This window comes from Betta splendens, chromosome 22, assembly GCF_900634795.4.
Source record: "Betta splendens chromosome 22, fBetSpl5.4, whole genome shotgun sequence".
In the NCBI taxonomy this organism is placed as follows: domain Eukaryota; kingdom Metazoa; phylum Chordata; class Actinopteri; order Anabantiformes; family Osphronemidae; genus Betta; species Betta splendens.
In genome coordinates this window covers 6,010,556-6,027,307 of record NC_040900.2, presented here as the reverse complement: position 1 = coordinate 6,027,307, position 16,752 = coordinate 6,010,556, and the positions used below count along the sequence as shown (strand labels likewise).

General features: G+C 46.5%; 2 protein-coding genes across 3 annotated transcripts; one reads left to right on the top strand and one right to left on the bottom strand.

The window, feature by feature from the left end:
- Window positions 1–1,475: 1,475 nt before the first annotated feature.
- marcksb (myristoylated alanine-rich protein kinase C substrate b) lies at window positions 1,476–4,129 on the top strand. Its single transcript, XM_029139987.3, has 2 exons — window positions 1,476–1,868; window positions 2,802–4,129. The coding sequence occupies exons 1-2, from the start codon at window positions 1,773–1,775 to the stop codon at window positions 3,384–3,386; spliced, it is 681 nt and encodes a 226-aa protein (XP_028995820.1). The 5' UTR covers window positions 1,476–1,772; the 3' UTR covers window positions 3,387–4,129.
- Window positions 4,130–6,399: 2,270 nt separating this feature from the next.
- On the bottom strand, window positions 6,400–10,954 carry col10a1a (collagen, type X, alpha 1a). Of its 2 annotated transcripts, none has more exons than XM_029139890.3 (3): window positions 10,825–10,954; window positions 10,373–10,517; window positions 6,400–8,868 (listed from the first exon to the last, which is right to left on the bottom strand). In XM_029139890.3, exons 1-3 carry the CDS (start codon window positions 10,828–10,830, stop codon window positions 7,034–7,036), a joined length of 1,986 nt encoding a protein of 661 aa, XP_028995723.1. In that variant the 5' UTR covers window positions 10,831–10,954; the 3' UTR covers window positions 6,400–7,033. The 2 variants fall into 2 exon arrangements, with proteins under 2 accessions (XP_028995723.1, XP_028995724.1); XM_029139891.3 differs by having other exon boundaries at window positions 6,400–8,865.
- Window positions 10,955–16,752: the final 5,798 nt, after the last annotated feature.

Below are 16,752 nucleotides of genomic sequence, written 5' to 3'. Positions count from 1 at the left end.
TATAGCGGGACACCTCCCGGTGTTTGGAGCGACTGGAAAAACAGGGCAGGCGTAGTGTTTTTGTAGAAGCAGAGCTGACTTTGCTGTTCTGCGTTCAGCTTTTAAACGTTATTATAAAGCACTGCTGCTTGTAGGTTTTACAACCCCGTAGTAAAATAAAAAAAAAGAAAGAAGAAGAACACGCAATGGCTATTTTTAAAGAGTTAACCTTTAAAATATTTACAGTGGTGTGTTAACTGAATACAATATTTAGGGGTCTGTGTTTATTTAAAACCATCTTATAATGTATAGCAGATTTTCTTTTAAATCAACCTTTATCCTCCAATTTACATATTCATGGCAGCTCAACATAATAATTACAGCTTTGCATGTAATCAGAAAATCACCACAATGAGCTTGGCCTAGTTAGCTGATACAGACAGGGTGGGTGTATGAAGTCGCCCTAATCCTCACACTGCTGTCTGCGCCGCTTCATTTTGGACTCTGTACGAACCAACAGTCTACATAACCAGGAGTCATGATCGCTGAAGCCCTTCGACACGCAGCCTCTTCCTTGGAGCCATTTTGAACTGGTAACCATGGAGATGTGGGTCATGCAGTGATGGCAGAGAAAAGAGACTTGTGACCGGTGGTGGAGTCAGAGCAGTGGCTGCCGGAGCAGGCAGCAGCAGAGCACGGCGATAAACTCTCATTATGTCTGGGTCACTGGGATGCTCCAGCTGCAACAAGCAGACAAGACGCTATTATGCAAGAGGGATGGGAGAAGTTGGGAGCACAGGGGATTATAGTTATAGGAGACGCCAGGAAGGAAGGAGTCTGATGATATTCACAAAAAAATAGCTGAGCTTTGCTTTGTCACCATGTCTGTGCTAAACATGAGCAGACAGAACTTGAGTCTTGCAGGACGTGTCTCCTAAGATTTGTATACATAAATACTCACCGACCAACAAACACAGCAACTCTGCAGTTAATTGTGATGTTCTTGTTATGTTATGTTAAATCTACATTACAGCAGCGCCCACCATGACCTAAAGAATAAACATACAGCCCACAAACATAGAACACAACTCTGCAGTGTCGACGTGGATATATTTAAATGCGGTTCTATCTTCTTTCTATCTAAATGAACTTTACAGCAAATACAGACATTTATTTGTATTTTGTATTTGTGAACACATTACTCAGCATGGTTAGACTAAATATGTCCGTTCAAACGGTATTTCTGTGAACTTTCCTCCTAAAACCTATTTGATGTCCTGGGCATTTTCATGCTGTGAGATATTTCATTTGGGAAATAATAAAAAATGAAGTTTCTTCACTGTAGCTGCACAGAAAAACAAGTAGTTAGCCATGTTGTGCCTCTCCTATTGTCCGTTCCCCTCCTACTCCATGACCCCCCCCTCCGCTGTTGGTTCCCGGACTTGTGATTGGTGGAGACGATGTGGTTGTGACGTCACAGCCCCAGCGCCCATTCATCTGCGGACTTGGGCGTTGTACACCGCATCTCATTTGCGTTGGGGCCAATTTCTCCATTTACGAACTGCGCTCGAGAAAAAATTGCAAGAATTCGCGTTTATTTTGCGTCTTCGCCGCAAATCTTTCTGCCAGTTCTCGCGCGCGTGCTTTTTAATTGCTGTGTCCTCGCTCTCAGGCTGATTCCTCGGCTTCGTCTGGAGAAGGAGGCGTCGGCGTCTGACTCGGATTTTTGGGAAGTAGCTTGCGGTCTTTGTTCATTCATTTGATCGGTTGGGTTCCTTTGTTGGACCAGAAGCATGGGAGCACAAATCTCCAAAACCGCTGGAAAAGAGGAAGCTGCGGTGGAAAAGCCAGCGGACGGTGCAGCTGTTGCTGCGAAGACAAACGGACAGGTAATTGGTGCAGGAGTTAGTGAAGAATCTTAATTGATTGTGCAAAATTTGACTCAATTTAGCAATGTGTTGCGTCAATGGCGTGCTCCATGTTCCCTGTGGTGCTCGCCGGCTTTCAGGGAAAGTGGCCACATGTAACCATTTCACCGGCGAGTGCATTTGCAACAAATTTGCAAAGCTACGTTGTTTTCGAAACCACTGTTTTAAAATGCACTTTATTTGATATATACCATATTAAATACTTCTGTGCAATATGTTAACGTTTAGGTACAAAAATCTATGTATAATGGTTAAAATAAAAATTTCACCCTATTCTGAAAACGCAGGGGCCGTGCATTTCTGAATGTTGGTGCTCTTTTTGATTATTTGGGTGAAACGTGTGCAGCGGAGGTTTGCGGCCGCTCTCTGTGGCATGGCCATTTTAAAAAAACCATACCACGCCTTTGTTGCCGGGATCGAGAAAGAAGCCACGTTTTTGGGCACACACTATAGACAAAATCGGCACATTATTGGTAAAATGCCCAGGCACTGGAATATATGTATTTTCATATTTCAAATAAAACCCATTTTTACTAGAAAAGTCGTTTAATTAAAGAGGGAAATAAAAGATTGGATTCCTATATTGTTTCCATCGACCCGTCGCCACCTACTGGATGTCGGCGGTACTGCAGTCTCGCCGACTAGCCTACTGCTGAGAGCCACAGATCTGTCGTCACTCTCCTAGTAACAGATGCTGCAGGTTTAGGGGCTGTTTTCTGGTTCGTTACTACTGACATTGAATTTGATTAAATATCAGCTTCCTGTTATTTGCAGGTGACAATCCTAGACTCACAAGGTCATAATCGGGCCTGCCTACGAATCCCAGTCTGACTCCTTTTCTGTACGAGCAGACTGATGTGCACGTTCGAGAATAAACTTTATTTTTTCCTCCAGGAGAACGGCCATGCCAAGACCAACGGGGACGCGTCCCCTGCTGGAGAAGAGGCCAACAAAGCTGACGGCCAGGCCAACGGCAACAGTCCTACCGAGGAGGCGGCAAAGGAAGACGGCGAGAAGGTAGAGGCTGCCGAGGCCAACGGCGAGAAGGAGCCGGCGGCCACAAACGGAGAGGCGTCCGCCAAGCCAGAGGAAGGCGCCCCTTCCACCAGCGACGACGGCAAGCAGAAGAAAAAGCGCTTCTCCTTCAAGAAGCCCTCCTTCAAGCTCAGCGGCTTCACTTTCAAGAAGACCAAGAAGGAGTCGGAGGAGGCGGCCGGAGAAGGAGCGGCGGCGGCGGCCGCTGCGGAGCCGGCTGAGGGCGAGAAGGCGGCGGCAGAGGAGGCGGCTCCGGAGGAGGCCAAGCCGGCGGAGGCCGGCGAGGAGGGAGCCAAGGAGGCTGCAGCCGAGGAGCCCAAGGCCGAGGAGGGGGCGAAGGCGGAGGAAGCGGCAGCAGGTGGAGAGGAGAAGCCAGCCGAGGCTTCACCCGCGGAACCAGAGACTGCTGCCAGTCCAGAGGCCGCCGCCGCTGCTGCTGAGTAATCCTGCTGAACGAAACGCCCGAATGAAGGAGGGGGAGGAGGAGACGATGATGATGGAGCCCGTCTGAAGGAACGAGAGGACTTGTCTAAAACCAGGGATTTCTTTTTGTTTATTTTTTGTTAGTGTTTGTTTACTATTCTGCAACCATCTCATCCAGAATGACTGCATGTCCCTGGCAGTGACGGACAGGAGGTGCGAAGGCGAGAGTGTGCTGCTTCCTCACTGCTCATTGGTGCTTGCATTTGTGACGTGGGTGAGTGTGAAGGTGTGAATGCGAGCGTGAATGTTTTTCTACATGAAACCATGACTGTGTTGACACGCTGATGAATTTGACATATTTAATCGAAGTATTTGGTGCTGGGCAATTGGATGTAGCAGCTAAAGCTGTGTCTGCAAGATTTGACACATTGTGATATTTAAAGGGAAAGTCCCAAACCAAGTCTTTAATGTTGTCTTTGCAGTGCACAGTTGTTTACAACTCTTCAAGCTCAATGCTCCTGTGGACACGACCATTCTAGGTTTAGTTAACTGTCAAACGATAGGTGCTCATCACTTTCCATTAGTCTCCACTATTTCAAAATTCCGTAGTTGATGCACGTTGTATAGACTTTGATATTACTGGTTTTATGACTGAGATGTACCTAAATGACTGAAGTTTTTAACAGATTACCCATTGTAAATGAAGTTTTCTTGTTTTTCACCATTTGTAAGATTGAATAAAATTGGGAGATGTTTTAAGCAAACCTTGTTTCAAGCTGTGATGACTAAACCACCACGACTTCACACTAGAAAGAACTTCATGTTTTTTATTTATAAATGATTTAATGCAATAAAATAATGCAAAACAGCACCTTTAAGTTCATTTTTGTGGGCTACAGATAAATTAAGGATTTTATAAATATAATCCATTTTTCTGCAGCTTGAGCAGTTTGGAGGTTTTGGATTTCAGCTCTTTGCTGCACAGCACCCTCATGTGGCTTCAACAAAAATATGTAGACAAATACTTGATATGCAGAGCAACTACAGTCATATGCAAAGTCTCACACTTGAGTAAAATTTGTGATTTCATTCACGTGTCATTTTCACAAATGACCCACAGCAGCTGTACAAGGTCAAAGTCCTGCTTTAAAACGTCCTTCCCTTAGAATCATTGGCTTCTAAGTGTCCCACTTTAAGACAGGTTTCTGTGGTAATCACCCATTTTGTTCTGTAATCCAGCCTAATTTACAGAAAGACAAAGTGACATGGTTGCAGTCCCTCCGTATTTTTAGGAAATGACTGACTTCCCCAGGAGGTTTAATGATGTGACGGGATTCGGGGCAGGTTGTGTTCGATTCAGTCACACAGCTGCTGGTTCAGCCCCGTAAATGACAGCGTTCGAGGCAAACATTTTTACAGCGTCTAGCGCTTTAGTATCTTTAGCAGCGACCCACATGCCTGCGCTCACCATCGACGTGCTGGGATTCCCTGTACGCAAACCCCAAAACCCATGAAAACACCAGGGTGATTTTAATACCAGGAGAGAAGATTGCAGAAAACGTCTCCGGGGTGTTTTTAGCCGTCCACGGTTGTACCCATGCTCATTTCAACCCACCTATTTCCTTTTGCACCCAGTTTAACCCTGTGTACTGCAGCTCTGGCCGCCGCAAGACGGGTGTGTTTTACACATAATATTTCTATTTCTGCTGCGTCTCCACCATGTTGGTCAGGTTGTTGAGGTATTCACTGCCCGTTTTGGGCCTCCACTCGCCTCGCATGCAGCACCCGCCATGAAGGATCCCATCGTGTCACACACTGCTTTCCTTTGTCCTCTGCGTCTCTGCTTGGACGCAGACCCACAAGAATGTAGATACATGCATATGTGCGTCCACGCAGATTGACATGTTCTTTTAAGTGCAACAGATAATTTTGGCGTGTGGCTTGTGGAGCCAGCCAGATGCAGCTTGCTGTCTGTTTTATCCTCTGCACCAACCACAGGCCACCTCTGCACGGTAGTCCCATCACATGACAAAACCCCAGCAGCTTCCTCTAACCAGCGTCCTTCTGTTCAGTCCCTAACCACCTTTTTGCTTTTTCTCTTAGGGACGATCAAACGGTTGCTCCCCGGCCAAAGGTCCATCCCTGTCCCTCATCCCACATGTTTATTACTTCCACCACACCCATGTTGCATGGTAGAGTAAGCTTTGTAAACTTTGGTTGCCAAAGCAGCTACCTTGTATTGTATGTGCTCATGCATCTAGGTTTCCTTACAGGGACTGGGTGTGAGGTAATTTATCACATTTTCTGTAATAAAGCACATTTCCCAGGCTTTTTTAAATAACAGGTTAGAACCACAAAGGCAACACATCTACTGAATGTCTACAGTTAAGGCTAATCACAGGTTTGTAAGGGAACAAATAAATCTGAGTGTCAACCACGGTTAGTCCTGCATTATAAGCTAACGTTGAGTGTTGTAGTTTTGTTAAAAGTCATAACGTGCAAAACTAGGTGTTTAGAAAAATTGTTAACATTTGTGTGTAGACAGGTCTAAAGAACTCTGCAGTGACCAACAGGAAAAATCTCCAACAGGACATTTCCCTTATGTTTGACTATTGTTTTGCTGCATTACTTTTAAACTAATGTTTTGTAATTTTCACAAATATACACTTCATATTTTTACTTGTAGTATTGCTCCTTTAGTACTGTGAGTTTTTGTGCTTTTTTGAATATTTAAGATAAATACTGTGCTCTTGTGTGTGCTAGTAACCATCTTTACATCATGCTTATCCTGTTTACATTTCAGCAAAGACTAAGTTTGCACAAGTGCATAATTTAGCTCTTTGGCAGATCTTTGATACAGTTATTGTAAGGTAGCTAGAAGATGGATTTGGCTCTTAATTGCATAAATAATAGCATACCAATGAGAGAAAAAAGCTTTTTTTCACACACAAAGCCTACAGTAATTAAAATTGAAGTGACTTGAACACAACACAGAGATTCATTTGAGTCTATAAAAAGTGCTCCTCAGACAAAATGTTTTTTAACACATCTTTTATTTTAGTCATTATGTTTTACATGACATAATGTACGTACAGGGATATATTGATGCTGCTGGTTTGAGTTTGGTGACTTTTTTCAGTATAACAGTCAATTTGACCATTACCATTTCACAATATTCAAGTCACATACAGAGACAACAGTTACAACATGTTGCACAGAAAGTATTTGTGTTTTAATAAGATTATTGGTCACCCAAACAAAAACAAGGTTGTACAAAAACAACAAACAAACAAAACAAACAAAAAATGAACATGAAAATGAAGAATCACCAGTTGAAGTCAGTACAAAAGGAAAAGATTGGAAATGAAAAGGCCAGGACAAACACAGTTATAAAACCTCAATTTCACATGCTGTCTCCATTACATAAACTCACTGGTAACTTTATGGATTGCTTCCCCCATCCCTGATCATGTGTTTTCATAAATTAGTTTCCTTCTTCTAAGCACCTGTTTTTTTAACGTTTTCAAGTTGAGATGCTACTATTTCTCAAAGAATTGTCAACTTCCTGTTTGTTTGGCTGAGGAGAAATGAACAGGGAGTTTACATTAGTTTGAGAAATTGCCAGCAAATTTAGTTGGTTGACTTTTGGGACCTACTGTATCAACGTATCACGTTGAAGCAATGAGGAACCCAGAGAATGAGCAATGGACATGCTCGGCAGCAAAGACACCATTGGCCTCCTCATCGGGGATCTGGACATAGACAGTGTCCTGCTCATTGAGCAAGAGGACAGCGCTACCGGACATCTGGTCCAGGAAGCCCTTGTTGTACTCATCATATGTGAACATGACTGGCTGTCCATTCTTGTACAAAGCCACCAGGGCATGAGCTCCATTAACATGAATGCTATAGGCAAAGTAGTAAACTCCAGGAATCTGGCAGGTGAAAATACCAGACTCAGGGTCATAGTGATTCTCAGCATTGTACACTATTTGATCAAACTTAATGGGGGTACCAGCACCAGGGTAGGGAGTGGTCAGGGATGCAGTGAAAGCAGACATGGGGGACTTAACCATAAGCTCTTCAACCCCTTTACCCTTCTCAAACACAACCTCACCAGGGGGACCAGGGGGACCAGGAGGGCCAGCTGGGCCAGCCTCTCCATCAGCACCAGGCTCACCAGGGACACCAGGGGGACCCTGAGGCCCAGGCACACCTTTAGCAGCCAAACCAGCAGGACCGGGAGCACCAGGAAGACCTGGGTGTCCCTTGAGACCAGGAGCACCACTAGGACCCTGAGGTCCAGAAGGTCCTCTGGGACCTGGGGCACCATCAGAACCAGCAGCACCTGTCTCACCTGCACGACCAGGATGACCTTTGGGTCCAGCAGGACCAGGAATACCTGGGGCACCTGGGGTACCCGGGGCGCCTACATTACCTTTGTCACCCCCAGGTCCAGTTGCTCCTCTGGGTCCGGGAGGACCAGCTGCACCTGGATAACCCTGTTTACCTGGGAAACCTTGTGCTCCCTGATCTCCCTTGCTTCCCCTAGGTCCCTCGGGCCCACTTGGACCTGTTTCACCTTTAGGACCAACAGCACCAGGCTCTCCTTGAAAACCTCTTGCACCCTGAGGTCCAGCAGGACCAGTGGGGCCAGTTGCACCAGTTGCACCAGTATATCCAGTTGGACCTTGCTCACCCTTTGCACCTGTGGCACCTGTACTACCTGTAGCTCCCCTCTCTCCCTTCTGTCCATTTGCACCTGGCTTTCCATATCCAGGAACTCCAGGGGCACCAGTGGCTCCAGCAGGTCCCTGGTGACCCTTAGGGCCAACTGGCCCAGGAAGACCTGGGGCGCCATTCTCACCGGATTTACCTGGAAGACCTACACCTGGAGCACCAGTGTGTCCCTTAGGTCCCTGTGGTCCCATTGGGCCAGTGGCACCATCCCTACCTGGGCTACCTGACTTCCCTGGCTCACCATCAGCACCTGGTTTACCTGGAATTCCAACTCCAGGCTTACCTGGTGCTCCAGTAGGTCCCATAGGTCCCTCTGCTCCTGTCTCACCCTGAGGTCCAGGGGCTCCCACCCCTCTATCACCTTTTTGACCTGGCAGTCCAGGCACACCTGGATGTCCTTTCAGACCAGGCTCTCCTCTGGGGCCCATTGCACCGGGAAGACCAGAAGGTCCAGGCTTTCCAGTAGCGGAGAGGCCAGAAGGTCCAGGAGTTCCAGGAGATCCAGGGACTCCCCTGGGTCCCTGAAGCCCAGGGGCACCAGTGTCTCCTTTCTCACCAGGTGCTCCAGTATAGCCAGGTTTGCCAGGTCCACCTGGAGATCCAGGTTTTCCAGCAATGGAGCGACCAGGAGCACCAGGAGGGCCAGGAGGTCCTTGGGGTCCAGGCAGACCTTCAGCACTCTCACCAGCAGGTCCAGGAGGCCCAGGAGGTCCCTCAGGGCCAGGCTCACCTGGAGGACCAGGCTCACCTGCCACTGATACTACTGTCAGGAACGAAAGACACAAAATGAGAAACATAATATACTATTAAACAATTTCTGATAATTTATGATAGTGAAATTTTTAAATATTACAAAATGTTTCTCATATCAACATTTTCTTCCCAAAAAAAACTATTTAGTTTGTTATTACATTGCAAAGGAAATAAAAAAATCCCACATTCTAGTATCTCTAGAACCTCTAATCACATATCATTAAAGTGACACAAAGTCAATAGGCTTTGAGTTTACGCTTGTTGACTCACAAAGCTTATATTTAACAAGCCAATGACTTTGAAAGCACTATTTTTAGATGTGGTTCCTTTATACTGTTGTTTCACGATACACAGTAATCACCAATGGTTCATGATATTTGACTCCAGATTGGAGGTGGATCATATTACTTTGACTTCCTGAAGCTCATTCACTGGTATTTTCTTTTTAAATCTTCTAGTCTTGCAAAGCTTTAAGAGATTGTGTTTTTTAACATATTTATGTTACTATTAAGTCATTTGTTTACATCATGTATAATAGGTACTGATAAAATAAGATGACATTATTGGCTTGAATATATTTTATAGCTATATTTGATACTTTAGAGGTCTAAGAGCAAATAAGGAGACATCTTGTGGCTTGTTTGTGACAGTAGGTCCAAATGAAATTGACCCATTTTTACTTCCTGCCTTAATGTGGTCACATGCTCACTCTTTAGGTAAGTGTAGCCAAGTTTGGATAAAGCCAAACAGATGTTTCTACTTCTGTGTAAGCAGGCACACCCAGGCAAACCGCATCGTTGGGTGACTGCACTGTAATTGTCTGTGTCAATCTAAGAATAATTTACTAACAGCCACTTTCTCAAATAAAAATAGAAAAAATAGCAGCGTGTTTCTCACACAGTGGCAGTATTTCATTTTTTGTAATGCATTTTAGTTCACACTCCAGACCGAACCCTAATTAAATGCAATAAACAACTTTGCAGAAAAATAAGTACATGTGCCTGAGCAAATACGCAGCACTGCCTTAACTAGAACTACAATCTTAGCAACAAACAGAAAAAAGATGAGAAGTTCTCATTATGACATGAAACAAGTGGAAAATGAAATCTGTCAAAGCCCTACATTCACTGAAATCAGATGTGTTTGCTGAAGCCTGGACTGCCAGCAAATAAAGGCTGCTCTGCACTGAGTCTAAGTCTTAGTCAGGGATCTAAACAGAGCTTCTGATTGGACAATCATGCACAAGGCTGCAGCCAATCAGAGCACAGGCCGGTTCAGGGTAAGGTGGAGTTAGGACAGTAAAGTGCAGCTGGCTGTGGGCAGCATCTGCCTGCTCCTTATGCTGCTCCTGCTGCCCACAACAAAGATGTTCAAAGGTACGACTATCACGAAATGTTGCTCAGGAGAAAAATAAGTCTCTAGAAAGAAAACTGACTTTGGAGGCTTTGCAGTTTAAAGTGGCAAAAGCCTGCATGGCACGGCGCTGTATGAAAGGTAAAGTGATGTTTTCTCACCCTGGCCCTTCACGGAGTAGGGCTGGTACTGAGGGGCAGCCTTCACTACCTTCTTCACCACATAGCTCTTCCCATGGGCCGCGGTCATGGTGGCCATGAGGAGGAGGATGCACGCAACTTGTAGGTTCATCTTGACAGACCAAACCTGCAAAGGAAACAAGGACAAAGTCACTACACCATGATTTTGTGGATTGAGATACTTCTCAGAAATGTAGAGTACAGAAATGTCTTAACAGAGCCTCAATGGATGAAAAAAAGCCTAGGATAAGTTAGAGTAACAGTTTATAATCTAGTTGCAGAATCCTACAGGAGTCTCTGAATGTCACCCAGTAAACCCCAACTCAGATGAAATCAACCTCCTCTCCCCAAACTGCCCTAAGAACAAGTGCAGGCCCTAGAGAAACCCCAGATGTTGACTACACTCCTCCAAAATAAGAGCAGAGAACACGTACCGGCATCCAAAGGAGGGAAAAACAGTCTCTTCAGCACCAGTGAGCTCCTGGTGCTGCCGTATATCCTTAGGGTGGGAGCACAGCTGAGGATATGCTGCCTTCCAGGACAATGATGTGGGTATTTATACCATATCTACCGCTCACATCATTAAAAAAAAGCCCCCACCACGCAAGTACCTCCCACCTCAGGGCTAGGCTGTAATTAGCAGACAGATCTGCCCAACGCGGGCATGTCACATCAGGGTGCCTCCATGTCTTCCAGACACATGATTATCACGTATTTCAGTCTCCATCTGAAATAGAAAATAATCAAAGCAATAAATACACAAATAGTCTAAAAATAAAACCAAAGTAATGAATACATAAAAATATACAAAGTAAACCCCGAAGTTCTTTAAGTTTTCTTCAACGTGTTATGCTTTGGAAATGTTGACATAAAAGGGTGTTTTTAGTGGCGTCTGTGTCAATATGAAAGTGTCATCAGATGTGTGGCAGCACCTGCGCTTCACAGAGCTTGCATTGAGGATGGACCAGACTCCACATTTAGACATTGTCCAGCTGTCTTTCACCTTTTCCTGCCTGTCTGGACATTTCCATGCAGAAAACCAGGTATGAAAGGATTTCTGATGGTTTAACTGTCTTAGATTAGGAGCACGTGCCTCTGTTTCTGTTTGTACTCGATGCGACGCCGTATTTAGTTCAGATGTTTTTAGGTTTCTGCACATTTCCTGTTTGTTATTTGTTCAGCTTGTCGTTTGGGGCTATCAGAGAACAAACCGGCCTTGATTTCAGTTTGTGTTTTAAAAACAGTTTTTTTATTTAGTTTCACCCTCAAAACAGCTAATAAAACTATATAAGGAGCTGCTGGGAAAGACATTTGGGCTTGTTTCTGTGCCGCAGCCCTGGGGTGCAGTACCGGCGTTTGTCCAGGAGAGGGCAGGCTATACTGTAGCACAGCAGCACCCCGCCGTGGAGCCAGGGACCGCTGCTGATGTGGAGAAGGGGCCATGCCCCTGTGGTCACCTGGTATTTTTGGCCCCTCAGTGCAGATGCATCATCATAGGTTTTAGGATATTACTACAATTACAGCTGGTTTCTCTCATGATGCTGTATTTCCTCCATCGGCACTGGCCACCGGTATTATCCTCCCTCGGCCTCACTCTCCACCTTGCCTTGCTTACTTTGAGCTCCTCTAACTGTAATTTCTCAATTTCCGGCTGGCCACATAGGAAATGCATACACCCAAATAATCACATGTTCTCTAACACACGGGTCGCCATAAACGATGTGTAGGGTATCTTCTATTCCATCCCGTCTTCCTGAACATGTGAACATCCATGTAGGCTTTCTCTGGCCTTCTTATAATGAATGTGGATGTATCGCACTATGTATGTTTGCAGGAATGATAATGATGAGTTGTTGACCGCATTTCTATACGTAGCGCCTACTGTATACGAGGTGACTGTGACACATCCTTCACCCTGGCTGTAATTAAAGATTCTACCACGAGAAGAGTGTTTGAACTTTTTTTTTTAAATTGTGAATTAGGCCAAATTATCTGCAATTTTCCAAAGTGCTACCTTCCCTGGCTTCTAACAGCTGATCAGGATTGACGAGCATTGTCTAATTTCCCCTGTTATCTTCATTCTCACACGTTTGACAGACTAACTACCTGATGCATGGCTAAAATGGACAAACGACAGCTCGAGCAGGATTATTAACGCTTCACATCTAGGTTTGCATCATAGCCATGTGTTTCGGGCTCATTCTTTGAGGTTTGAAACAGATAATCAAAATCACATGTGCCCACGTCCATCCAGCGACTCAGCAGCTGAGGGTTTTATTTTGAACGCGCCATGTGTGACCAGCTTTTTTGTTTTCTAGTTAAACTATATCATAAAACCCCTTGATGCTCGAGGAGGAGGGAGAAGCGTTCCAGCTTTGCACCCAGTCAAGAGAAATGACAGAGCAAGTGAGGGTAGGGTTGCGATTTTATATGTTTAGGCTCCGAAATCTTCAGTTTATGTTTTCGGGACTGAAACCACGGCAAAAAGGCGATCTCTGTTTTTAGTCGGACGGTCTGAGAACAATGATTCATCTGTTACGCATGAAAAAACAAGCTGCATTTGCATGGAGAGTCCTTGTACCCGTGTACCTTGGCGCGAGGAAGACTTGGATTAACAGTGCAATTTGGTTGTTGTTTATAACTTTGCAGCCTATTCCTCATTTTCCGAACACGCCACTGCATTTATCTGAGCAGGACTTTGTGTCCCGGCGCTTCTGAGGGCAGAATTGCAGGCTGTGAAAGCGCCTGGCTGTGCCCTCTCTGCTCTGCTCATTACTCCACCGCAGCGGCTTGATGTGGTCGCCGGCCCATATCGTAATAACCATTAGAATTAGGTTGGCAGTCGTCAAATGCACACGGTGACGTCGCCTCGCCCCGTATACGGCCCCTCGCCGTAAAAGACGCACGTGCTTGCAGTTTGGTGTCACTTCTTATATTTGATATATGGTATAAAGGTTGTTTTTTTAACCTAATTTAATTTAAGATAGAAAGAAAGAGGCTAATTATGAGTGCGGCACGCCCAGAGTCGCTAAAATGAAAGCGCTAGCGCTCCGGCCTGAGCATCACGTCACTCCCAGGGTTGGGTTCATGCTCGTCTGTGAAGGTCTCTGTTTCAAATAATCCTAATTATTTATTTTATGCAGCAGAATAATCGAATATGATGCATAGAAACAAGCGCGGCAAGCCGTGACGGGGCACGATGACTCGGCCCGTTCTCCTGCTTCCCGCTTCTTCTTCAGGCCCGGGTCCGTGTCTAACAACAGGCCGCGGGTTCGACTGGCGGAGCCGGCGATGTTTGTGCCCGTGCTCCACAATGATAACAGTGTTTGAAGGGAAGCTTTCTGCATTTTGCCTGTTTTTGTTCGTTTTGCTCGCCAGGAATTGATGTTTCTGGTTTCCTCGCCATGCTGCCCACACCCAAGAGGAGAGCGTAATTGGCAGTTGATGGAAGGGGACTTGACCGAGCACGTGAGTTAAACAACGGCTAAAGATACACCATCACGGCTGGGATACAAATTTAATGTTTCAATAAACTCCATGGACCACTAAGAGCTACTTTAAACTGCATGAATGGTAGACTTGACGGGGGCCCTTCTGACTGATTGGTGGGGAAATTACAGGGTCCTGAAAACAAACACGGACCTGAGCGGAGCCGGAAGTGTAAAAGTAACAGAAAAAAGCCCATGTTGGTGGGTGACAGCGGCGCCTGGGAGGTCACGGGCGCGAAACGCCAGATAGACGCCGGAACGTGGATGGAGGAGGGAGAGAGGCTCCGATGCCCGTCGACAGCTCCCGGGTGCCGGTGCGTGGCGCGGTGCGGGGCGAGCGAGCGGCGTGCGGTGCCGCGTCGGGCCAGACGCCACTAAAATGCTCACATTTTCACCTCGGGGGTGTTTTATCGCGTAAAGACGCGAGATTTACTGTGTAATTAAGTTCATATGTCGACAATTTGCACTCGCAGGCTCCTTGTGATCTTATCGCCGGTCTGCTGGATGAAAACGAGCAGCCGCTTATTAACGTTATCGGACTGAATCGCTCCCGTTTCCACATTTCGGGTTTATTCCTGGAGGAACTGACTCAGCTGCGGGTTTGTTTGTTTTGTTCACCGGTGGAAGTCAGGGCTTTACTTGCAGCGGCCATTGTCCACGAAAACAGACGTGAACCTCTGCTCGACTCGCGGCTTCGTCGCTGCACTCGAGCCGAGCCGAGCGCGCGCGCGGAGGGCCGCAGTCGACGTGTGCGCGCGCCGGCGCGAGGGGCGACGCGCGCCGCGCCTGAAATACGGAGTGTCATCCGAGGAACAATGTTTATACGGCGCAATGTCACCTCGACTGAAGCAGATAGTTAGCGCCGCACCATAATGACTTGTGGAGAGAGAAGACAAGTGTTGTTTCTGTGCGCACTATATTTGGTCGCAGCCATGTCTGTCTGAAAATAAGCGCCCGGGGCCAAACTCTCAGTCAGTGCGTCCGCGCCATTCACGTATCTGCCTGCGCCGTTTGTGTGAGACGCGACCGCAGGAAGTCGGACGGAGTTAAAGGTACAGCGTGTCCAAAGACGACGCCGCGGACCCGGTTCGACCCGCTGAGGTTTGTTGTGTTGGCTGATGAGAAGCAGCGCATTGTGTAATACTGCCTCTCTCGCTCCCACTGTAACTTATAATATCCTAAAAGCCCCATAAAATGTATAAATGATCACTGATGTGAACAATCAAACGCACTTGGCAAAACTGTAGTTGACGCGTCGGTAAAACACGAAGTCACGTGCAAGTATTATAAAAATGCCAAATATGCCGTTGGTTTGTGAACCGAACCCAAATACGTCGCAGATGTGCTGCCATAAAGTCTTCCACTGGCCCGCTATCTGAAAATATTAAGGGAAAAAAAATCCCACAGTCATTCAGACGAGTGGCTCGCTGCAGATGTTGCGGAGTTTGTCGCTGGTGATCCACAGACACTAGCGTCCCAGAATAAAACACACAAACTTAGCGCTCATTCCATACGGTCTGCCCGCCGGTAGCTGGCTCCGCTGCCTGTTTGTTTAAAGGGCTTAGCAGGCGTTTTTTTTTTTTTCATATTTGCAGGATATTTTGAAGGGACGTGCCAAAGGTGGATCCTGTTTGTGTTTTGAACTCGTCCAGGGCCTCACGTGGCCTGTGAGCGCTCCAGGTCTACTGACGGGTCCTAGCGAAAAACATCTGACCGTGCAGTTTTTTGTAGGTATTAGTCCAGAAACCGAACAAATGAGTTTCGCCTTTGAATTTTATTATTAGACCTGCATTTATTTGAAATGAGCTGTAAAAACCACTTGTTGAACACTTTTTCTCATGCAGCTCTTTATAAGTGCTCTATTGTGTGAAGCTGGAATCCTTAAACGCACCCATGCGTTTGCAGGGAGCCTCTCCGGCCTCCAGCGACCCGTTTCCAGGCGCTGCAGGACAAAGGGCCCGCGGTGACCCGGCGGGCCCACGTTCCCTCCGTGCGGAGCCCGGTTTCCTGGCGCGGCTGTGAGTCACCGCGCTCTGTAATTTCAGCACGCCCCGGCCGTCTTAGGCGACCGCGGCTGCAGACCTGTTAACCGGGCCGATCCACGTGGAAAACTTTCCCTTCCTGCTAACATAATAATTAGAGTGTGACTTCCCAGAGCTCCCACCCTCCGCGGCAGCATGTATAGGTTTAACTGCAATGACAGCTTGCTGGAAGATCTTTCTAGGACAGGCCTGATGACTATTTTGGGTCTCTGACCTTATTTCCCGACAAAGAGCCTCTGTTAATCTCTCCTATAATTCCTGTTAGAAATCTCCTTTTTAATGCTAATGCGTCTAGCGTAAACAGCATTTTTCGAAGGTTGTAGACTTGGAGCTGAAGGCGCTTTTAAAAGCCTGGACCGTGGAGTCTGGGTTGCACAAGGTGAACGGCAGACGCGCCGTCTGAGACTTTGAAGAGTTTCCAGTCGGCTATTTGCAGTTCTGCATTTTAAACAAAATCTCCAAATGTGGAAGTCTGAGGTGTTGCGGTGGAGGAGGAGACAACGGCTGCCCTAATGCCGGGGCCCTTTTGCTGCTGCACTGTTTACACTGCTCTGCTCACATTCTGGTCACTTCTCAACAGCTCGCGGTGGAATTAAACTGTGGCCGGCCGCACAGGTGGACTCACGCTGCGTCTGGAAACTTCTTGAACTTCCTTTCAGCTTCCTCTAATAAAGCCTCACTGAGCTCCTGTGAGCATCCTGTTCATTCATGGCGACCAAAACAAACATCTTGACTGTGGAGGTTAGGATGTGTATTCCAGGATGAGGACCGCTTGACATTTGCTAGCGTTTACTGTGTAAGTGTCTATAATGCTTTTGCTGAAGAGGCTGCA